Source organism: Telmatherina bonti (genome assembly GCF_933228915.1).
Source record: "Telmatherina bonti genome assembly, chromosome: 20".
NCBI lineage: Eukaryota > Metazoa > Chordata > Actinopteri > Atheriniformes > Telmatherinidae > Telmatherina > Telmatherina bonti.
In genome coordinates this window covers 23,850,377-23,875,407 of record NC_136618.1, presented here as the reverse complement: position 1 = coordinate 23,875,407, position 25,031 = coordinate 23,850,377, and the positions used below count along the sequence as shown (strand labels likewise).

Here is a 25,031-nt window from a genome sequence, read left to right as displayed (position 1 = left end):
GGTTGCTTTGACTTGAACACATTTAGCTCAGCTGCAGGTTGTCAACAGGCAGGTTTGTGTTTTCACTTTAATTTGATTAATCTCATTTTGTGGGTTGATTACTCAATGACCACAGCTGTCATTATTATTTAGTTTGAACAAGAAAGATCTACACACTGTCGGTAGGCTGGATGGAGCTCTGAGCTTTATTTCCACCCAAACTCAGCTTTTTAATGAATACTTTTCAGATTTTTGGGAAATATTAAGGACTTCACTCCTAATCTTGTGACTTTATATATATATATATATGTGTGTATATATATATATATATATATACATATATGTGTATATATATATATATATATATATATTTTTTATTTTTATTTTTATTTTTTTAATTAAATGACTAAGCTGTAAATTGAAGAGAAATTAAGCAATTGTTACATCACCTTTGGTTTAAAACCTTTTTCTTTAATGTGTTGTACAATTAGAAATATATGTAAATACCATGGAAAATGCAGTATCCAAAAAGTCCAAACAGAATCTCTTTCCTATTATAATGCTCCTAGTATTGAACTAGATTGCCTTGTTTGCACTGCAGGTTTTTCTCAACTCTTAGCATCTCGATACACATTTGCATCTCCTCCTGCACGGCGGCACCTTTTTCTAAAATCAAGTTCAAGCAAATCTATAATTAACATGCAATTCTTTGACATCTTCAAATATCTTATTTATTTTTAGCATTTTTAAGCCCTTTTTATGACCTTATATATTCAGCTGACTGTGCTTTGTTGATTCACCTGGATGATGAGCGAGCATGCCGGTTAGCACGTAAGAGAGCTGCTTTAATGAAAAGGTTGACAAACTGTTGACACGGACCGTATTCTACAGAGATCCCGGATCACAAGCCGGAGAACTTCTAAACAAAACGGAAGAAAAGAGAAAAGTTCTACTTTAAAGAAAAAGTGACAGCCTTACTTTAAAATGGCTTGCTTGGTGCACTACTTCAAACAAAAAGGTGGATTGAGTTGCCAGCAGCATGCGAGGGATGGAGTCTAAAAGGACTACAGTCAAATCGGCTGCAGCTTCCTGAAGCGAGTTCACGACGGCTTATTTTGCAATGATAAGGGCTCGAGAGATGCACCTTACAAAACACAAGGTTTTACTTTTTATTATTTCTGCAGATTACAATCACATCACACTGCAAGGAGGGCGATCAGAGAGAGAGAATACAGCATCGAAGGCAATACTTCCTTTTTAGAAAATATAAAAACTTTTGAACTAACCTTGTCTTACTGTTTTAGCAGCAGAGAAAAGCAACGCTGGGTGCCTGATATGCACAGAAATAAGCTGCCTGAGAAAAAAAAAAGAGTCATATCGAGTACATCTCATCTGGGAGAGAGAGAACTATAAAAGTGGAAATGAAGCATCTGAGGAAAATGTATTTTTGAACTTTAAAGAATGCGACTCTGCTCTAATAAACCCCCAAAATGTCATCAATCTACAAATAGCTTTATTTTGGCTCTTTGAATTAAGCTGGAACTCATTGTTTGACTTAACTCAGAGAGGCTAGGTCAGCTTCATATCATCACCCTAATGTCTTAAAAGTCACTTGATGGTACAGAAGTAATATTTCTAGCACACAGTACACTCCCCTGTGTTCTTAAACTGGAGGGTTTTTTTTTTCCCCATGTTCTTAAGCAACAGTGGCCCTGAGCAAACAGAAATGCATAATGCATCCTTGTGGTAGCAGAGCTTGTTCTACAAAGTCAGACAAAGTCCCTGAACATCAGTGAACACAACATCAGCTATTCCCCCTGGACAGCCACTGGCCTTCAGAACAAGGAGAGCGAGCAAAGAAGCACCAGCAAAAGTCACCAAACTCTCTTATTTGTTCTCTTTGTTTTTGTTCTCCCCGCAGTGATCGTGGTGCTGTTTGCTGCCCTGAGGAGGCAGAGGAAGAAGGAGCCTCTGATCATCTCCAAAGAGGATGTCAGAGACAACGTTGTCAGCTACAATGATGAAGGAGGAGGAGAGGAGGACACTCAGGCCTTTGATATCGGCACGCTGCGCAACCCAGAGGCCATCGAGGAGAGTAAACAACGGAGGGATATAGTCCCCGAGACCTTCTATCCACCGGTCCGCCGGCCCGTTCTGCCCCCGACTCGGGACAATAACGGCGATGTGAGAGACTTCATCAACCAGAGGCTCCAGGACAACGACAGCGACCCGACGGCGCCACCTTACGACTCCCTGGCCACCTACGCGTACGAGGGCAACGGCTCCATAGCGGAGTCCCTCAGCTCGCTGGAGTCGGCGACCACCGAGGGCGATCAGGACTACAACTATCTGAGCGAGTGGGGACCCCGGTTTAAGAAACTGGCAGACATGTACGGGGGGGACGACAGCGACAGGGATTCCTAACAACAGCGTGGATCCCGCAGAAAGAAAAAAAAAGGAGAGAAACGTGAAAGAAAACGAAACTTTCAGGCAGTTCCGGTGGACGTTTTTTGGGGGCGGGGGAGGAGTTCGGCGTCAAAAAGGACAGAGACGACCACCGATGGTGCTCTTTCACCGCCTTCAATCGCCGTTCAGTTGTCCCTCTGGTGACCAGACGTAGGCTTTCTGTGTCCAGTCAGTATTAGTTGCGTTTTTTTTCGCAGGGATGCAGTAAAACAAGACTTTGTGTCAAGACCTTTTCTTTGTGTGTGCGTGCGTGCGTGTGTGTGTGTGTGTGTGTATATGGGGTGAAAACGGGGCCCAAAAATATCTATACTGATGAGTTTTTGTTGATTTTTCCGAAGCTGCCTGTGACGGACACACACCAGACAAGCAGTTTTGTAAACCAACAGATATGCCTACGTATTTTTCTGTGTTTCTGGGACAAAAACTTGCTGCATATTGTGAGTTCTATCTTAGCTTGTGTATGTACGGTAATATGATAAATCGCTGTACAGTTATTTCTTTTCGTTTCTTTCTTGTTACTTTCTTTTGTCTTTTTTTTTTTTTTTTTAAAGGGATTTCTATCCAAAATGATCCCCCTCTGCAGCAGCAGCATCAGCTTCCTCATGATTAACTGCTTATCCAGTTTTGGTTTGAGCCTCAAGAAAAAAAACAAAAACTGGCAAACCTTTCTGCAGGTTGGAAATGAGTGGCACCTTTGTGTTGCAACGCTGCACATGTTCATAAACTTTAACATAAAGCCGCGGAACGGGACTGCGGGATTTACGACAGCGGCAAACACCGATAAACACAGCAGTTTGTCATTTTTACAGTGTGCGATTTTCCATCTCTATACAGCTTTGAGTGTTTGCTGTGAGGTGAGCCGAAATACCAAATATTTCCTTTCTAGAGGTGGATGTTGTCAGTCACTCTGAACAATGTGTTTTCTTTCTATGCTACCGTTGAAAATTCACCAGTCAAAAGGAGGAAAATACTGGTCTTGCTGGACTTTTTTGCTCACTTCACAAAGCCGCATCTAACTGGGTCGTTACCGTTAAAATTCATGATGCGATTTTATTTTTGTGCTTGAAATGTTTCACTTCAGTGAGGAAGAAAAATTCACATTTGAAGCAGCGTTCCATGCAGAAATAGTCAGGATTTCCCATTGCAATCTAAAGCTTTTTGGCGTCATGTCACAAGATGATTTAAAGGTAGAGTATGTAAGATTTTCAATATTTTCAAAATAAATTAAGTAAAAAAATTAATACAATCATAATTAGATAGTTTTTTTTAAAAATGTAGGTTCCAGTCTGTCCATATTTGATGTGTTGTTAAATTAAAAGTTTAATTAATGACAAAGACCCTTCTTAAATGTTTGCCTGCCAGTAAAAACAGAGTGCTTTTTGTCATTTGTCATTAATTAAACTTGTAATTTAATAACGCATCAAATATGGACAAACTGGAACCTACATGTTCAAAAAACTTTCTAATTACGATTGTAGTTATTTTATTAGTTAATTTATTTTGAAAATATTGAAAATCTCACATACTCCACCTTTAAAGGAGAAAAAAAAAAACAAGTCTACACAATGACAACTGCAAGACTCTCTCGATGTTCTTGACTTTGGGGTCAGGCTCTTCTCACAAGAAAAAAAAAAAAAAACCTGTAAATGTACCACTTCACTGACAGTACAATAAAAGGCAATTAGAATGATGGTTTTTCTTGCTTTTAAGAGGAAATCTACACGTGTCCTGAGAGGCGCTCTGACCTGCACAGTGGAATGTATAATAAAGTCGGAGTGTTCTAACAGAAATGTGCCAAAAAGCAAAGAACACCAGTATTTTCCTTTTAAGAGCCTCCCATAACTGTCGTCGGTCCTTCTCCCAATCACGTGTAACGTATGTCGTGCTGAAGCCGGACCCAAATGCTCGGGCTTTCACCCAGCTGATTTCCTGTGGGACCCCCAGCCCCGTCCATAAAGATGCTCATCAAGGAGCACCTGACCTTTGAGTTGAGCAGAATTAAGGCTTTTAAACCCAGAAGAGCATCCTGCGCTCAGAGAGAAGGCTGGAGCATGGATAAGGATGTGTGAGAGGTTCAATTTTAGAGGAGAAAACTGAGGAGAATGATCCTTAAACAGCAGTATTGTTAAATTACTCTTAAGACCTTCAAATTATGAGCAAACCAGAGGAAGCTGAACTGAAAAACCCATGCTAGCAACAACACGCTCTGCCCTCACTTTAACAAAAGGCCAACCTGTGAAGAGCTTGACATTTGTCAGACATTTAAAACCGTAATATCACAACACAACGGCATAATTGCTAATCCTGCTACTTTTTTCTCTCTATCCCCATCGGCGACGGTGCAAGCCATTAAACCGGCCCAGTGATTACACATCGGTGGCAAAACGCTTTTATGTACATGTGTTCTCGACTTGGCGCCCTTGTTTTGCTTATGAGCTTGTTGCATTGTGCGAATGGCCATTTTCAGACTGCTGCAGCGTCGCTGCGATAAGCATTTAATGGGTTTAACAAAAGCCCCTTCCACTGGAAAGAAAAACGCTTGTCTGCCTGGAGGTGTAATGTAAGGTCTCAAATGGAAATCGACATGACGGCATTTCTCGCTCCGGTCTTCACATTTTACCGTCTTTACACAGGATATCAGCATATCGCCGTTACAAAAAAAAAAAAAACGTGCTCGTGTTTTGTTTTTTTTTTTGGTTTTTATTTTTTCCCTACGGAGACAAAAACTGCCTCCATGCCCGTGGTAACGCACATCTGTTTTATTTTCTTGTGTGTGTTGAGGAAACTAGACAGAGGTGCTGAAGTCCCCTCTGTTCAGATACAGTAGATCTGTGGTTGTTGATGTGTAGATGCGGTCGGCCTCCGATGGGGCTCGCCTCTACTAATCTATAATATTTCGGTGGCAATGTGATTGAGCAGTTCAGTTTTGTCAATGTAGAAACAATCTGAGGGATTGTGGTAGTGTAAGGGGCCCTAAATCATTGGCCATCCATCAATCTGCTTTGTAAACCGTGATATTTTGTACTGAATATTTATATGACACGATTAAATATGTTTAAAATCACCCTCTTTACTTCCTTTCTGAGCCTTTTCTTGCAGAGTAACACACCCTCAGCCCACAGCTGATGGACTACTTTCCACCTAGTTATGAAAGAAAACTTTAATCTATAATGTGACAGCAGCCACAGGCAAACCAGCTACACACTTAACACCCTTGCAGGTATGTATTTATTATCTACAATAAATCTCAATATAAAAGACTCAACTCCGCGACAGATAGTTATTAATATGTCGGCTGCTGTTAAATAGCTGGATCCAGAGGCAACCGAGCTGAGGAAATTGTTAATTAGACAATCTATAATTAAGATCTGTTAGACAGCCAGTTGGATTTAGAGAGGTTTAAAAAAAAAAAAAGGGAAAAAAAAAAACACATTTTGATTATTAGAGGATGAGTGGCAGATGTGAGGCAGATGGTGACACTTAGTGACAGTGTAATAGAGTCAAACCTTTTTATTGGTTTAAGAGCAGATGATTGGAAAAATAAAAGGTTTTAGAGTTATTACAGGAGAATCAGAAACTTTATTTTACTTTTTCTTTTAAAAAAAAGTGCCATACTTTCTGTTTTCAGAGTGTTTTAGTAACACTGAGGTTCTGTTTTGCATTGAAAATGAACTCGACTACTTAAACATTTAGAAGACAACGCAAGGCTAGTTTGACAATTTCCTGATTAACACTTCTTATCTTTCCACCTGAGCTTACAGATAATCGTCGATCTGACCAGCTGCAACTTCTTTCTTTGTTTCCCTCGGAGTGGACTCGGCTTCCCACTTGGAACGAGCCGTCATCACTTCCTGAATTCCTCTGCCTCGTCGCTCTCCTTTTCCTGCCGCTCGCGCTCGCGTCTCATCTCCTTCAGCTCCTGCCTGTATTTCCGCTCGATGAAGCGCTTCTGATGAGCCATCTGTGGGAAGTTATCTGGTACAGGGAGAGGCAGGGCGGGAAACAGAGAAGGCGACCAAGGAGAACAGATAAAGAGAGAGAACAAAGAGTCAGGGGTGTGATGAGACAAGGTCAGTTTCCAACAAGGCCAGGACAGCAATTTAAGGATCAAATTTTACCCCTCGTAGTTTTTAGAAAGCTGCATGTCACATTGTCACTTTGGCCAAATGAGGGAGAATGCTGAAGACTGTATTGTAATTAAATTGCCTGCATGATTTTATTTCATTATTAATGAAGTAACAAGACATTAGACAGGCCTTGTTTGGTTTCAGCACAATGACTATGAGATCTGATAGCATAATTACAAGCGAACACTTCGAAATGAGATCTGTAATAAGACGGCAGTGTGCATCAGCAGACAAACAGCTGAAGAACCTGCAGCTTTTGATGTTTAAAGGACTCCATCATTACAGAACTGAACTGCTCGTCTGAACGCTGCTGCTCGGCACCCAACCAGCAAAATGCTGACCGCAGCTTTGACTACAGTCAGTAGCTTCCAAAAGAGAAGTTCTGAAGCCTCCATTTGGGTTTTCAGCTCGCTGCCAACTTGGCTGGAGCCATTTCCAAATCTGATAAAAACACATTATGAGCCTGAGTGAAAATGACGAGTGGGAACCGCAACAACTCTCCAGGTTAGGATCCGTGTCAAGCACAGACAAACACTCTGGACTGCATTTGAAGTTGGGAAAACTTCAGAGAAAGTCTCCCCTGAAGCACACCGCAACTCCTGTTCTCATTAGTCACAGTGAAATGCGGGGGTGGCATACTCAAGAGGACGTAGTAAAGGGCTATCTGCAGCTATAATAATTACGAGAACAAGAGTAAAAGATAAAATACTGATGAATGTGAAGAATGGAAAAAAAAAAAAAAGTCATGGTCAAACAGGTGAAGTGGCGTCCGTGTGGCCTCGCTGTCCCGTGAAAGCCTCGCGTTTTTAAAATGTCAGCTTTTAATGAACACAGGTAAAACTGGCTTGCTTAGAGCCCCTTTTCCACTTTGCATTTTTCATATAGTTCAGTAGCTTCTTTTTTTTTTTGAAGGTCCTAATAATGTTAGCTAACGCGGAAAAAGAAATGCCAAGCTTCACCAAGGTGGCAGGTGGCATCTTAAAGCAACCTCTTCTGTCTGATCGAGAGCCACAAACTGAAAGGAGTTCAGATCATTTCAGCTCAACTCGGAAGTGAAAAACATAAAGGACGACACGTGGGATGGATCAGAAAGTTGAGACAGGAGGAGGTTTAAATAATTATGTAATAGTTTGAAGCTGCTGAAATACTTTGACAGTACAGGGGTTGATTACTAACACACATCTGACAAGGTTAAAAACTTAAACAAAGCAGGAATGAGCTTCAGAGTGTCGAGCAGCGCTGCATTAAAACAGCAGCAGAAATCAATGCATCCATAAAGGAAGTTAAAAAAAAAACTGCTATGCAAAGAAAATAATTTCAAATGAAGTGAAGTAAAGTGGAAAACTGTTTTATATTCTGATCGATCATAATTTTAAATCATGGATACTGAGTCCTATGAATATAATAGAAAAAGGACCACTCTGCTTGTTATCAACACACAGCTTAGAAACAATGTGTGTGATGGTATGGAGGTCTGGGAGTGGCAAGAGTCTCTTGCACACCACTGGAGACTACTTCAGTGCTGGATGACACAGCTCAGGCAACACACACCTCTATCTGCTCCACAGAGCTAGCAGAGAAAGATTTGCTTATTTCAGCAAGACAATACCAGGCTACATTCTGTTCCATTTGCAAAAGAAAGGAACCAATCATGTTGTCAAAATGAATGAATGAATGAATAAATTAATGAATGAAATAAAATAAAATAAATGGACTTGCGTTCATTGCAACACGTGCTGCCATCGGGACAGTACTGTTTTCAGAGAAGGCTTTGCTTAGATAAAAGTGGGGTGGGGGTGGGGGTCATTTCAGATTTATGAAGACAACCACACCAACACAAAGTGCAACGTGGTTCTGCAGTTGTAAAACTCAAATTCTAAACATATTCTTCAGAAAATTCTTTAGAAACTTTGTCTCTTGCAGTCTTATCCCACATAGAAGCATAAACAAAAATAAATAACTAACCTAAACATGTGATAACTGTGTTTGATGGTCTAAACTGTACCTCTGTTTGTGTCAAATATTATATTTTCTTGAAAAAAAACATGTGACAATGAACTCGTTCTGACCCGATTCAGCACATTTGTGCTTAACTGCAAACTTGAAAAGACAAACACGTTGCATGAACATTTAAGTTGCACGCACCACTATCCATTCCTATAGATAAATTAAAGGCAAAGTCAGTTATTTCTGATATAAGTAGTATGTGTTTAACCTCACAGACGGTTTTCCTTTTTTTGTTTTTACCTTTTTCCAGAAGCTAAAGAGCTCAAATATATTCCAGGACACTCTTAGGTTTAACAAACTCATCTTCATCCTAGAAAACTGATAAAACATCATTTTAAATTCCAGCTTATGAGTAAGTACTAAGTCCTTATTCAGTTTTATAAATACTTGATTTGGTGAAACTTCATTTTCACTTTAAACCAATAACTTGCTTTGTTTTTAATGCCAAAAAGAATGAGTGTAGAAATCCTGTATTTAGTTTTCAGCTAATTTTCCACCAAGTGTTTACCTCCCTGTGTCTACCCAGTGCCTGCCTCCATTTGAAATGCCATGCATGGCAGCTGCCCAGTCATTTGTGTCTACTTACTGAGCCACACATTTGACTGCAGTTTTTCCAGTCACAAATCATGACCATGCAAACTGTGTGCAAATTAGTATCTCAATGCCTTTTTCCCCCTAAGAGGAGAAAGAGAGTTTGTAATGGAAAAGTGGAACTATAATGATCTGAACAGAAGAAAAAAAACATCATTGTTCTGTTATTTTCTCTCAATACTGCAGTGTGGTTCATCTATATAAGATCTAAAGTACCATCTGGAAAAGGGCCAAATACATTACATGTGTAAACATTAATCTAAATAATGGCCGACAGACATTTTGAACTAAGTCTAATCTTTAAAAAATGACCAAAAAAAAAAAAAAAAAGGATTTCAACACCCAAATACAGCTAAAACTACTAAATGCTTTGTAGTTTAAATATTGAGTTGTTTTTTTTTGTTTGTTTTTTTTAAATCATGGTCAGACACCAGCATGTTCTGATAAAACAGGAACTTTCTTCCAGACACAGAAAGCCCAGCTGATAATATAATGCTTTAGGGTTTGAGTGATGGCACAGCAAGTAAAAATCAGACTGGCCTTTGCAGGTTAAAGATTCACTGACCTCAATGTTTTAGAGAGCCAACAATGACTGGAAATGTTATATCTAACTTTTATTCCTTCACCATGGGCATTTATATTCCCTACTTAGGTTTCATAGCTTATGATAAAGTTAAAACAAAGCATGAAGAAGTTTAAAAAAATAAAAAAAAAAAGCTACAGAAGCTAAGAACTTCCCATTAATGCTCGGTTGACTGAAGAAGCAAGTACACGATGTTGCATCGTTGTTGTTATGGGAGTATATGTGCACATACTCACCAATGCCATTGTCCAGAACTCAATGGGAAAGAAGACAAAGTGGATATTCTGTGGCTTTTTTATTGTGCAGATGTGCATCAATTCCAAAACCCACTACATTTTTTTTTTTTTTAAATTTTCAATAGAAAGTTGGATGTAAAGGAGGCCCTGCAGATAAAGTAACCAAATTGGATTGGAGTTCTCTTGGCCCTGCAAGCCCACTCATCATTCCAACAGCACAGTAGCATGCAGTAGAGTTGCAATGCATCAGTACTGAGGATAATCCTAACATTGCAGCAAAAATATTTAGTCCTTGCAGAGAGGTTTTCATAATTACGCCTGCCTGTAGTGTGGTTTAACTCCACTGACTTGAGATCTGTCACTCAGTCTTCAGCTGATTTTTCGAGTGTCTCGGAGCAGCAAATGCTGCTCATTTTCTGATGATTTTCAGCTGATGCTGACAATTCCACATGTTCTTTCATAAGCACGTCTAAAATGATTACTTACCAGGCAGTAACAGATATTTTTGATTTGGATCGATGCTACTAGATTCCCGATCACTGAATGAATGAATGTATTGTAACACTACAACCGAATTAGCCTTTTGTTTTACTTCATTCCTTTGAACTAAGACAAAGAAAATGCAGCTGTCATCTCGAGCTCTGGGAAGAGGTGAGGCAGTTCCCACTGTTTTCTGTCAGTTTAAAGTCTGTACTGTAATTGGCTGCAGCTTCAGTTAGAGAACAACACATATTTCAGCTGATTGTCCGTGATACTATGTCACCTATTCATGTAATCAAAATTCAAGAGCCGCCTATGGTATATGAAACACCGTCAAAAAGTGCAATTTACATATAATATGCATCTGACTTGTGGGGAGAAAAGGATAATGTATTCTTCCTCTTGCAACACTCTGATTTGTCATTATGGCAACAGAGAGGAAAAGTGCACAATAACAGCAGCATTCTATTAAAAAGACGAATGAAATGGTGGAGAAAGAACAAACTGAGGAAAAAAAAAAACAAAACACATGCATGAACTCACAAAACCACAGTCTGCTTCTCTCAGTGAGTAAGCGACACTTGGTGGGCCTTGAAGAGTAAACTACATATTGCAGTTAAAATATGGAAATCAACAGCATTTTTCCCTTGGAGATGACTTGAGAATATCCTGCTCAAGAGGGGAGAAAAAAAAAATAAGAAAAATATTTGGCCATTTACATTGTTTAACATGCAGCACAAGAGCAATTGTCAAAGAATGCGGTTGCTACAGCGTACACGAGGGTTTCTATTTCAGTCTGTGCTGGGAATTGCAAAGCGTACTGAAAATCCTGCATTTTGCACAAACGCACCTTTGAAGCACGGTACACTTTGCATACTGATCACCGTCCATTAACATGTTGATGCACACAGCTCAGTTTTTTTTTATTTTGTTGTTGTTCTTGTGGTTTACCAGCGATGCTGAAGTTCATGGATCAGGGTTGTGGATTTGAGATTTGGGGTGGTGAATCGCCGCTGGCAGCCTAAGCCCACGCAACAACGTGGTCTGATGCACCAACGGTCAGCAGACCTGAGACTGAATGGAGTCTCCAATGAGAGTTCAGCTTCTCTTTTAAGGGCACAAGAACATCCAGTGTCCCTTCACTTGTATTCAGTATGCAGCTTGAGCTCTGGCTTTGAGGCAATTCTACAACTGACTGCGCTGGCTGAGTCTTTCACTCGGAGCTCACGCGCACCACATCAGTCAACAGGCCGACAGTGCGCCTGTATAATGGTGCTGATGAAGGGATTTTCCTGCCGTGCCAAAGGGCAAACAAAACACTCGAGCCACTGAATAGCGACTCTGCATACTGTACTTTACTTTGCCTCCATCCATCCGATGCTTTTATCCAGAGATTAAGGGGGGGTTTAGAGAAAGCAGAGGAAAGAATGTAGTTACCTTTCAGCAACAACCAAACCGTGGCTCGTTCTCTTATTCAACAGATGCTGCATTGTTTGAAAAATAAATAGCTGCGAGGAAGCTGAAGGAAAAAAAAAAAAAAAAGAAAGGAGAGATGGCTGGGTCTTAGAAGTGTCTGTTTAAGCTCTCCAATCTATGAGAAAGAATGATAAATGCTTGAGCCTCTTCCATCTATATTTGATGTCACCTTAGACCTATCGGTGCCTGGAGGTTTTTGGATGGGGGAGGGGGGCTCAGACGCTCTGCACGGCCAGCTTGTTCCTTCCATCAGCTACACTCTCCTACCTGGCTGCTCTCAGCTCGATTTGTTTGCACTCATGTTTCTCCCAGTCCGGGCCTTGGTTAACATTTAATTCTGCCTTGACAGATACAGGCAGGAGACTGTCAAAACGTGGGCCATCAAATAATGAAATGTGAATCAGCCCGAGCCACCAGCGGATGGGCTACAGACAGCACACGCGCCAAATATCGGGCCCTGGTCTCTTTAATGAGCTCTGAGCTGTCTGACTGAACACAGCCATGTCTCTCACCTCTCCGACATCACTGAAGCCACGGATTCTGTCAGCCAGGAAAAGCTCTACAGCAGAACCCCCCCCTCAAAAAAAAAGTTCAATCCTGCTCAAAGTGCTGCTGATATTCGAGGAGGCTTTAAATAAAACATGGAAATGAATCCTGACACGTTGCATGGAGGTGTCTTCGATCAGAGAGTATCACAAGGCAGGGCTGCTGTACGAGCAGAGTAATGGTGCAGCCGCTACTGCACCGAGGGCCAATAAGACAATCAATGACGAATTACATGACACCGGGGCTAATGTCCTTGATTAGTCTTGCTATGTGAACAAATGAAGCGGAGCTCTTGACAATCACACGAGAGACAATGTGGCTCCAAAAAGGAGCTGATGCATCAGGCGGTTCTGCAGCACACAAGCTCAGGTCTCATTATGGAAAGCTCATGGTCTGGAGACGCAGAAATCTTTCAAAAGGATGCTTGAACCCTGCTGAGTGACCTCACGCATTCATACAATTTTACATCTTTCAACAAGGAGCTGCTCCACAATGAAATAACCAAGACTTTTAAAATCAAAATGATGAATTTGAGCTTGAACCATAAGCTTTTATAAAAACAAGATTACTTTTTTTCATTCAAAAAAGAGCAGAAAAAAATCAGTCATGTGCATAAAAGGTGGATTATATTGATACAAGCACAGAAATCTAATTTAATCATCCAAAACAAAAGATTTTTAACAGGGTATTTTAACCAGATATAATCAGATAAAAGTGATCCAAATGATTAAAAACATTATGGTCTTTGTGTCAGACTGACGTCATCGTTATTGTCTTTGATCATTTCAAATGGCTCAGCTATTCCTCACCTGGTTAGATAGTAAGCAAGCAATAATGGTGTCATAAGAAGCAAGCACTAATTAGCTTGCTTTTTAATGATCATTTAAATGTTTTAAGCCTTCCAGTTTTAAATATTTAACAATCACAGATAATCTACAACCCACCTCTGCACTGGGTCCTTATTTCCTCTCAGAAAGGTGTGGGCAGTACACCATTAGCTGGAAACAGGATGTGGTCTTTGTGGTGAGCTGATTACTCTTTTAGCCAAAACTCCTGTGTAGGAAAGAAACCCAGCAAGGGACTCTTGTCTGTGTTGGCTCTTGTTGTAAATTTTGTGTACCAAGAACCCTAATACTAATTTAAAGAGACATTTTTCCTTTTTTTTTTTTTAAAAATCTAAATGAAAACATATCTAAAAAGAAAATATTCTGAACAAACAAACATATCAAACTTTATGTTTGCATCTTTGCGAGCTCTTGCAGAGGTTTGGATTCAGATCGTGTGTTCTAGTACCTACTATTCATTCATTTGTTTTCCAAACCTCATAGTCCGCTGTCCAGTACACCCTGGACACGTCACCAGTCCATCACAGGGCCAATACAAGGAGACAAAACATTAACACTCACTCCCAGGGACAATTTAAGATTAACCAATCAACCTAACATGCACGTCTTTGGACAATGGGAAGAAGCCGGAGAACCCGTAGAGAACACGGGGAGAACATGCTAATAGAGAAAGACCACCGTTGGAGCCTCGCCCCAGTCGAGGATCGAACCAGCGACCTTCTTGCTGTGAGGCCATATTGGTAAAAGACACAAATTACCCACTATGTTGTATTTATTATAGTCTTTAAGTTCCTCTATCAGAAAAAGTCAGTCATACAATACTTCAAAGAAGCACTATGTTCCTTTCTGATCTTTGTATTTATTACTAGTTTTGAGGATACAGTAACATTTATTATCTACATTCCTGGATGACCGTTGCCAAGTGAAAATCTTAAGGGTTAAGATACCAAACTTTTTCATTTTGAGATCACTTTAAAGCAGAATTCCACTTCACAGCCTCCGGACATCAACACACGTGCTGTTATGAATGCACAACATGGCTCATTCAGCAAAGAAACTTAAAAAGACATTACTGGAGGAAAAAAAGGGACAGAGGAGGAGGTAAGACAAGACTCAACTGCAGACAGACTTTTGCCAGCTGGAGAGGGCTCAGAGAAGAAGTAGGGTTTTTAGTATTAGTATAGATCATTTTTGATCAAATGTATCAAACTTTCTTGCAACAGAGCAAATGTTTATTAGCTTTATTTTTAAAAGAGCATAGAATTGTGACATCTAGAGGTCCAACTAAAGATTGTAACCAATAACCCCTCGTGTCATTTTCCCCGTTCAATCATGCAGGAAAAACCTTAGTCTATTATTAATTGCAACTATAATACAATAATATTATTTTTATATATTGTTAATAACATCAATTGCAACCTCACTTGTCAATTTTACCAGATATATATATATATATATATATATATATATATATATATATATAAAAGAAAATATATATATATATAAGGTCCTATATAAGGTCCTCTGTACAGCCCACGTCAGCTTTGTCCACTCTGGGACAACATAATTCTACACTAATGAGTCTTCCCAACAGATCGTCCTAAATTAATTAAAACTCACCTTCGTAACATCCAGTAAAAACAAGAGTACATCAAGGTTTAAATGAAGTGACAATACAAAGTCAAACGAAGCCCTTCGACTGGAGGCATTCTGCAGCGAGAGGAGGACTTATAGAGATGATTTTAAATTAACTGACCTTTTAAAAAGGCATCGCCAATCTAGTCACATGAAACAGCAATTTATGAGGGGGGAAAATGTTCATTTACTACCAATGAGCATCTATCAATCATGGTGACAGAGGAGTACACTGGGGAGAGGAAATGGGAGGAATTAAGGCAGGGAGGAAGACATGGGAGAGAGAGTGTGTGCACTGAACTACGCCCCCTGATAAGGAAGGAGGGAGGCAGAAACAGACTGAGAATGGCTTTAAATTATAACACCCCAACACTAATGTTTCATAAAAAGCTAAAGCCTGAGTGCACAAACAGTATCAATCACAAGTGGCTGGAGGCCTCATTTATGAGCCAAATAAAATCAAAGTTTGACCTTCCTGCCCTTTTCCAAGTTCCACAGGCCTGTTCCAACAAAGCCATTTTTACTCACCTCCAGCTAATTAGTTCAGCAAAGAACAAATTATATATTTGATTAATGTGGTGGTCACACAGAAAGCAAGTGAATTCAGTCCAAAAATCACTCATGAGCAGATATTTCATTCTATCTGGAGTGCAATGCAGGGTATTATGCATCCACATCAATATGGATAGAGAACAGTAAATGACTGGGAGATGATGGAAATGGGTGGGAGATGTGTTTCTGAGAGCCTGTAATTGTATATGTACTTGGCAGGGAATGAGACGTAAATATCTAAAAACTGCCGTCTATTTTGCTTAAGTGCTGGTTGATGACGAGACAATAACAAGATGAAAAACAGCCAAGGAGTGAAGCAGCACATTGGGACGCACTCCTTCAAATCTGAAGAGGAGCACTGAGCACATAAGAATGTGAAGCCTTGCTCTCGTGGTTTGTTTAAAAAAAAAAAAAAAAAAAAGGATTGAAAACACACACAAAGAAAAAAAAAACAAAAAAACACTAAGTTTGCATTCCCCCTGGGATGATCGACACGGTCGAGGATGCTTAGCAGCTTCCCCCGTCCTCCATCTCTGGCTAGGCCCCATGACTGTGCTCTGGGCTAGCACTTCAAAAAGCCTAATGTCCTATATGTCGCAGCCAAGCGGCTGGTCAGGCTGCAGCTCTCTGCCAGCCATCTTGCATACTGTACAGCCAAAGCTAATATTGAACACTGAGGCAAAAAGTGTGAAAGGCTTAAAGTGTGAAAATGTGTATGTGTGCAGGAGGGAGTGGTGCTGCTGAACAACTCACATTTTTCAAGCGCGTCCATGGCAGCTCCCATTTCTGCCTGTTGGATGCTAGATTAGAGGTATTTTTTAAAAGAGGAGACAGAGAAGAAAACAGAAAAAGAAGAAGAAGGGTTATTTGATTTCTTTCTTCTTTTTTTTTTTTTTTTTTTAGCATATTCAAAAATGTTTCTTCTGAAATTCTGTCAGAAAAAAAGAAAAACAGGCCCGATATCGAGAGGATTATCCAAAGTGCATTATATTTATTCCGAAAGCGCCCTTTTTGCCTAACAATCGCAGGTAACACAGTGTACGCGCTTCAAAAAAGGTAAGCCTATTGGCGGCTCCACGCTGGGCACTGTTTACGTCTGCAATTCACCGTCCTTCCGTATACATTATGTGGTGTGTGTGTGTGTGTGATCGCAGCCCAGCAGCAGAGGTGGCTGCGAGCTTAAGTCATGTAAATACAAAAACAGTAAGCTGTCAAAGATCCTGCAGAAGGGACAAAGTTATCGCCAGCTTAGAGCAAAAGAGTGAGCTTTCAAGTAGGTTGGGGGGTGGGGGGGGGGGGGGTCGTGGATGAGATTTCTGCATGTGTGTGCGTGGCGAGGATGAGAGATGTTTGATGGATTTAGGTTTCATTTCTCACAGGCTCAGCTGCAGCTTTATCGTCTACCCCTCCAACCCTGAAAGCGGCCCTCGTACAGAGATTCACTTTCTTTTACTCTCAAAATGCACGGCTATGTGACGACACACAAAGGTGTGAAGCCGAACATTAAAAGAGTCTCACACACACACACACACACACACACACACACACACACACACACACACACACACACGCATGCATTCATACCCTGCTATAGCCCTGGATACAGTGTCGCCTCTGCACATCCTCATCCCCGGCACAAAGTGATATTTTCATAACACGATTTACGTCAAATCGATAATGAATCGATTCATTTTCATTCTGCATAATGTCTCTCCCAATAGAATAGGCCGACGAGCTTAATTGCTATAATAAACACCATCAATAAAAGGAAGCCATTATTCTCAAGCCCATTAGCGGTGCATTGAGAAGGAGAGCTCCTTGTCTTGTAGGGTCTTATTATATTCCACAGTCTTACTCACCTTGGGCCTTTGCCACAGCCAATTCGTTCCCCTTTGAAATACACAGCGACGGTGTAAGTGCGGGCGTGTGAGGGCCCCACTGTCTGCAGGGTCCTGCAAATTCAACAGAAAAAGGCAGAGTAAGAAAAAAAAAATTTGAGAAATAATAGACCCCAGAGAAACAGCACAAGGGCGCTTTGAGACATTGTCCTTCTGAGAAATAAGAGAAAAAGAGGTCGAAACAACTTTCGAATTGGCACAAGTACAAGTCATCTCCAGCTAAAAAAGAAAGAAAAAAGGGGGGTTGAAAGGCAAGAAATGGCGCTTTGATACACTGGCATTCTTTGAGGACGTGTAGAGAGCCTTCTGAGGGACATATAAAGAACTTTTAAAGCCTCCCAAAGTCCCCACACTCATCTTCACACACCAAGAGCTATGTTTGGTGAAATAATGAGAAGAAAAAAAACATAAATGACATGTTGGGAGAGGAATTGATATAAAAGACTGACAATAGTCTTTGAGTGGCCTGCTAGTCTTTGGTGCAAAAGAAGGGTAAACAATGTTAAAAAAAAAAAAAAAAAAAAAAAAAGCTAAAGAGGCGCCGAGAAATATAAGCGAGACCAGAGAATGTCTTATCGCTTTCTGCTAATTAACAGATGTATCTTTAAAAGCGAGAGAGAGAGAGAAAAGGAAAAATGCAAGCTGTCAACTTTGTTCATTTCTGCAGGGACATATGTACAAGACAGTTGTTTGAAACGCTAACATTAGCATAAACATCTCAGCTTCAAGCTGTGACTCACCTAAATTATTCACAGACAATTTACTTATTTCAGGAGAGCGATCCATTTTTAATGCAATATGGTCACTTATGATGATCTATCAATAATTCAGCCTTCCTTCTCACTTTACAAAAGATGAAGCACAAAGTGCCAGGCGAACAAACAAGACCCAGCGGCTCGTTTTAGCCAAATCTCAATGGGGAGTGTGTGTCACCTGGAAATATGGGGGGGGGTCAAGGCTGATGGAGGTGTGAGAGGGGAAAAAAAAAAAAAAAAAGCGATGAAGGCAAGGCCAGCTTTGGCGCTCCTGCTAAAAGCGTCTACTTCAGAGGGCCATTCTCAGTGCAGTACAATGTGAAAGCGTCTTTGTGTCTGCTCCCTGGTGTGTCCTGCCCGGATGAGATGTACAGTAAAGTGATGGTGCTGGGGTGAAGGTGCGGATCTGTCATCAGCCAGACACATCCACCAGGGAACCTTTAGCAGAGGGCTTGGTACATTAACTCCTTTCATTCCCCCCCTTTTTCCGCGTCCTTTCCTGCTTCTGTTGGTCATTTAGTGCGCCTCTGTCTGACTCACACTCTTGTCTCACTACCCTTGACACTTGTAAACAAATTCAGATGGACCCCTGAGACAGCCTGATATGTTCGTCTCCAACAACCGCCGCAAGAAACGCTATAAAAGTTGGATTATTCAGGCTTATCGACCTGCAGGGGGTCAGGTCACCCCATTTAGAGGTCAAGGAAGAGTTTCATGATTATTGGCTGCTACTGAGTATTCGTTGAACAAGCACAAAGCAACTGCACTCGAGGGTGCAGCAAAAGCCTCACATTCATCAGTAGTTAGCTTTATGTGCGCTTGTATCAGCTCCTCCGTATGTATGTGCTGCGTGAATTGTTTAAATTCAGCTCACCCAGGAACTCCATTTGTTTCTTGTCCACGTTTTTTTTTTGCAAAGGGAAATGTCAAAAATCACCGACGGTTGGGCAGAAGGAATAATAAACAGAGGACAGCCAAAAAAATGTACAAATAAATACAAGGAGAAAGAGAAAAGCAGGCGGAGGGAGATTGGAGAGTTTATTGTGAGCAGAAATACTCTGTCTCCAAACGCCCTTGCGCCTCTGGCTGACCTCCATTTTTTTTTTTTTTTCCCCCTGAGAAAATGCCGTTTGTCAGTTTCCATGGAGACGAACACACCAAATCATGGCAGCTCTCAGAAGCTTCCTATAAAATGACACTTGCTCTTTGACTTTTTGTCAAATAGGAGGTCTCTTTGGGCATGTTTATTTATCACAACAAAGACTTTTACACAGCTATCCATAATGTTCAGCATCCAACAGCAACAGAGGCCTCTGAAACATCAGGCTAGTAGCCTACTAGTTCATTTCTCTCAACGTGTAAAGTGGACCATATGATGCCAAAACCGCCTGACATGATGAATTTCACAGTAAAGAGCTGAATGCAATTGTGACAACAGATGGATTTAGGCTGAGCTGCAAAACAATGATCAGATTTTTGCAAAACAGGATCAGAAGAAAGAGGACGACGGGGAGCACTTCCTGTTGATGCTCCATCCAAATGTGTGATAATGATTTCTTACAAATGCATTTTCTCTTTTACTGCATACATTTTCTAAATGTTTTACCTCTCATTACTGGTTTATATATTTTTGTCCTCTATTTGTCTGAACTAAACTGAATGGAATGATATTTAATCATAAAAAAGTGGAATTAGCAGTGGAAGCACCGACAGTGCAGCATCTTTTAGTAAATAGAAGATTTAGTCCAGCAAATACCTTTTTTTCTTTCTGTATTGTTATTATTTTTGCTTGAAATGTCACCAAACAGATTTAGATAAAAAACAAAAGACTAGAACATTCATTTATTTTTGCTACCATAATCTTTGTTCATATGGTTGGTCGCCAGACTCACCAGTGCCTATTTTTGTTGTTTTTTTTTTTACTTTAAATGATCTTTGAATCCTGACATGATCAGACTTCTTAAGGTGCTCGGTAACTTGTGGTAAATCTTTAAGGCAACTGGAAGATACAACGTAAGTCCTAAACAGTTCAAACAGGGATTATGAGGAATTAACACAAGCAACTCAAACTGAATCCTGTTTTAGATCAGGAATCACCAACTCTGGACATCGAATTAATGGTTCAGATAAATTCATTTTGGCGAACATTGTTGGTGAATTGTGTAATTTGAATCAGGTGTGTTAAAGCACAGAAACATCTAAAACCTGCAGGACACTGACCCAAAAAGATCTGAAGCTGTGGATCCCTGGGATGGATAAAAACTGAAGAAAACCTGCAATATCTGCATGACTGACTTTCACTTCCTGTTTTCATTACATTTAGAAGCTGTGGGTTTTGTGTTTGTGTTTTGATCAAACTTTAAAAGTATTTTATGTAACTAAATGACTCCCAATAATTCAAAACACAAAAACTAGAAGTTACAGCACACTGGAAAAAAATTGATTAATTAATTAAAAATAAATAAAATGGTAGGTGGAGCTTTTTTTCCTCCCTTTTTTAAATTCAGCATCTTAAGCTTCTAACTCATTGGGGATAGTGCTGTATAACATTATAAAAAAACATGAAATATGCAATATCACTGCTAAATATTGCAAAGTGTGATATGACTCTCAATATATAAAGATATGCCTCAATATGTGGTGTGAATCTCATACACAAAGGCAGGAGAGCTTCCTATAAGTGGAATGCAGGCCCCAATCTACAGACCTGTACACTTATTATTTCATGTAAAAATATCTTTGGGGTATTGATTACGTACAAGGTAATAATGTGACATTAATACACTTTAATTATACTCTGCATACCTTAACAGGAACAATTTATAAAAAAAAAAAGTGCAGAGCCCAAAAAAAAGCACATTGTGTAAAAATAACTTAAATACAGCTGCATGTAGTGAATATGCTGTTCTATGCTTCTATGTTCTATGCTGATAGGAGGTGATTCAACAAGTGGCCTTCTATGTATTTACTACCAATTTCGTATTTTTAAAGATTATTTAGATGTGATATTATTTAGATACATACTATTAAGCTGATATGGATTCCATGTGCTATCATAGCAGCAAATTGCATTGGTAGTTTCATCTGCGGCATAAAAATGAATAATTTCATAGCAAAGTCAACAGTGGTATTTTTCACAAACTTTAAACATAAACTGTTTCATTTTCAAACATAATTAGATATTGCTTTATGACATGATCTCTGTGAAAATGTGCCAACTAATATACTTGAAAAATACAGATTTGACTTTAAAGAAATGCACGTTTTGTTAAAAAAAAAAATATATTATTAACCCCTTTCATGCATAGTAGTCACTACATTGAACACCTTATTCACAAGCATTTTTCTTGCATATCCTTGAATGAAGATTGTATATTTGTAAAAGAACAACTTCAGTGCATATTAGTCAGTCTTTAAAAACACTAACCCCCACTGAAGGATAAATAAATATATTGAACTGAACATAAACACATACGCTGTAAATTATCCCTGTTTGCCTCAGTGATAAACAGGAAATGAAAATGACATAGCTATATTTTTTATAGAATATTTACAACATATAATTATGGAATTATTTTATAAGTAATTTATAGAATACATAAAAATAAATCAAATAAATATAAGGTAAAATATAATTCATAAACAAAAAAGTATCACTAACTGTGGCCTGAACAGCCTTTGGCTTCTAAAGACTGGAACCATTTACAACTCATTCATACCATTTTCCTCTCCAACAAACTTATTGCAAAACATTGTGGCAGCTGTTCCTGTTATTAGCCGCTCTTTGTTGTTTGGAACTATTTTTTCCCAGACTGTATAAGTTGTTTTTAACATTTTGTTATTTTACTTTTGTCTTCTGTGGGTTTAATATGTTTATTGTTGCTTCTGGCCCAGGTTGTCATTGCAAACGAGAACTGGCTCTCAGTTGACCTATCTGGTTAAGTAAAGGTTATAAAGGGTTAAAATGGAGACGCCATATAAATCGGGCTGTCCTGCAGGTTTTCAATGCATCCCTCTTCCAACACACCCGGCTTCTATTGAATGGATCAACCAGCTGAAGAAGTTCTGCACTATGACTGATTCTTTTTATCATGTGTGTTGGAGCAGGGAACCATGGAAAGCCTGCAGAATTGCAGCCCTCAAGGACCCCTGATACAGATGAAATGTTTCAATGTTGCAGTTGCTCTATGATTTCTGTTGCGTTCTTGCATATGGAAGAGGCTGTGTGAGGATGCAACAAGGTTCAACATTGGAATTTTTACAGCTTGCTTAAGTTTCTCTAAAATGCCTGATTATCATATAAGCTGTTTTAGCTTCCTGAAATGTTTTCAATTGATGAAAGTTTTCCAATTCCTTATGTCTGACCAAAAATCTGTGTTTCTAGCAGGGTTTTTTTTTGGGTTTTTTTTTTTGGTTTTTTTTAAGAAATCCTTTTCATGTTTGACAGAGTTGTTAAAGGCATGTTTCTATAAATGCTTCCTTTGGCCGTAATGGCTTCAAACAGCTAAAAATCCGTCTTCTCTGGGGTCTTACTTGTACAGCGGGATATCAGGCTCCTTGCCCTCTGTTCTCAGTGTCAAACAACACTGCTGCAGCTGAGATTTGGGGTCATTCCAGTCCTGGTTCAAAATGAACTCCTGCAACACATAAACCAAGCAACACACACGTTATCAACCTCAGCTCTTTTTTTTTATTATTACCAATTTCTTTGAAAGAATCAGAAAGAGAAAAAATAAAATCTGCCGCAGTTATTGCCCCTCTCCTTGCTTTGGTCGCTCGTGCTTTTATTTCATTCTTGCCATCTCCACGCTTTTACGCTTCTCCTTTTGGACACACTTATTTGCTCTCTCTCAGACTAGCTTTTCCATCTGTGTCTTCATGGCGAGTACAAATCACAGGCTACTTAAGACAAAAGCCAATCCCCGGCCAGAAATAAAGAGTGTCTGGGAGTCTCCCAGGTGTGCTGCCCTGATACATTTCTCTTATCCAAGAGGGACTTCTAAAAGCCCTTCCATTAACAGGGAAGCAGCCTTGTCATAAAAAGGCAGACTTTGAATCCAGAACTGTCTGCTCCTATTAATTTTCTACAAAGAGTGCTTCTGCCGCTCGCGCTCCCTTACTCTCGCTTTACTGCCTCCCAACCCTCCATCTCTGCTGTTCTTGCTTCCATGCTTTGCTTCCCCTTTTTCTTCATCCCACTTTTCTTGTCTCTGGGGGGCATCCACACTCCTACAGCCTGAAGCAGAGAAATTTTGATGTTTTGTAAAAGAGCACAGCCCACCTCTACTGTAGTACAAGCCATTCCAAGAGCACAGATGCATTCACACTCATGCAAGCCCCTCGACGTGCATCATCACACGGCGCCGCGAAAAGCTGAAAACATAAGGAAAGGACTGTTTATGTCCCCGGTTTTTGGCTCTCTATTTCCATCTAAATTGGATGAAGCAGCACAGTGTGCAGTGCTGGGTCTCCAGAAGGCTATGTAAGGAGACGTGCTGTCTGTTTCACAACTTTTCTCTTGGAAGTGGAAATGAGGTGCTCTCTTGCAGGGACCATGACGCAAAGCTCAGCTCCTCCAGAGCTGGGGATTCTCCCTGGAGAGGCGCACCAAGACAGCAATTAGCATGGCATATCAGACCACTGCAGCAGCTTCACAAGGAGAAGTCCACGCTGTGTGGGTACTTGTACATGACCGTGTGTGTACACGTGTGTGTTTGATTGCTTTCTAGCAGCTATATTAGCAAGAAAACAGCAGATCTCTTCTCTCTAATTTTGGACTTAGGCACTTGAGGATTAAAAGCCCGTCCTTCCATGCTAACATCTGGCCACAGGAGTTCTGACCAAAGCCTACTTGACTCGCTTTGCTCCTGCAACACCCGAGACGCCATCAGCAGTCCAAGCACTTCTTAGATCAATAGCAAAACTCTGACAAGTAACATTAACACCGCAATGCACCGTTGTGATTTCCATTTAAGATGACTAAAATAGCAGGCCCAGTCTGCTATTGTGAGAGACATTCACGAGCCAAGCACCACTTCAGGCTTTACATCGATTAGGGCCCCGGCCATTAGCTCCCTCCTTATCGTCTCCTTGGCTCTCTCTCTCTCTCTCACTCCTTAGGTGCCCTGCTCGGCAGCTCATTGATCAGGTGCGAGTGGTGAATAGCTATGAATAGGTGCTCACCTTCAGCCGAGGGAAAAAGCAGACGTTCATGAAGGTGTGCACAAACTCCAAGTCTTTATCAATGTAGAGTGCTGCGATGAAAGCTGCAATAACAAAGAGAAAGTACTTACAACAACAAAAAAAAAATATATATATATAGATATATAGCAATATAACATATAAAAAAAAAATAAAAAAAAAAACCCAGGTAAAACTGCTTCAACTGCAACGCAAACGAGAAGGTAGAGCTCAGCTCTGGCCTTCCAAAGCTGTGGATGTGATATCAAGGTAAAGAGCTGGAAGAGGCAGCCTTTGCGATCGCAGGCGTTTTTCTATCAAACAGGAAATTGTTCTAGTGAGGGTCGCATTAGGTTCACAGGAACATTTATATTATCTATAATGTAAAACTGTATGTCAAGCTGCACTGAGAGAAAACCGTGGTCTAACCACGCTGCAAAAGGCTTGAAATCTAAGCAGAGGGTGCCGGGTGTCATCTTCATCTCTTTGTTTTCCTCCTCCATTAGCTGCCACCGCACTCACTCATCGCTGTGACTAAGACAGCGGGACATAAGAGAGGAATAATAGGTAATATTTCAGGAGGGCAGTGAGGGCCTGCCTTAGCTGCAGGGCACAACTGTTCATATACGGAAGAGCTGCGCTCATTTCCAACGCTGCCCCTCGTCCTCCTCCTGT

At 40.2% G+C, this 25,031-nt stretch overlaps 2 protein-coding genes across 2 annotated transcripts in view; one reads left to right on the top strand and one right to left on the bottom strand.

Moving 5' to 3' along the window:
• Positions 1 to 2,986, top strand: part of LOC306771021 (cadherin-6-like) — a 69,710-nt gene extending 66,724 nt beyond the window's left edge. The window contains exon 12 of the mRNA XM_079260047.1: positions 1,901 to 2,986. Within this exon, the coding sequence (XP_079116173.1) occupies positions 1,901 to 2,403 (503 nt within the window). The 3' untranslated portion in view covers positions 2,404 to 2,986. The remainder of the gene's footprint in view (positions 1 to 1,900) is intronic.
• Positions 2,987 to 6,095: 3,109 nt separating this feature from the next.
• drosha (drosha ribonuclease III) overlaps positions 6,096 to 25,031 on the bottom strand; it is a 111,399-nt gene continuing 92,463 nt past the window's right edge. The window contains exons 28-32 of the mRNA XM_079260056.1: positions 24,360 to 24,442; positions 22,710 to 22,813; positions 17,383 to 17,475; positions 16,277 to 16,323; positions 6,096 to 6,420 (exon numbers count right to left, since the gene is read on the bottom strand). Of these exons, the coding sequence (XP_079116182.1) occupies positions 6,290 to 6,420; positions 16,277 to 16,323; positions 17,383 to 17,475; positions 22,710 to 22,813; positions 24,360 to 24,442 (458 nt within the window). The 3' untranslated portion in view covers positions 6,096 to 6,289. The remainder of the gene's footprint in view (positions 6,421 to 16,276; positions 16,324 to 17,382; positions 17,476 to 22,709; positions 22,814 to 24,359; positions 24,443 to 25,031) is intronic.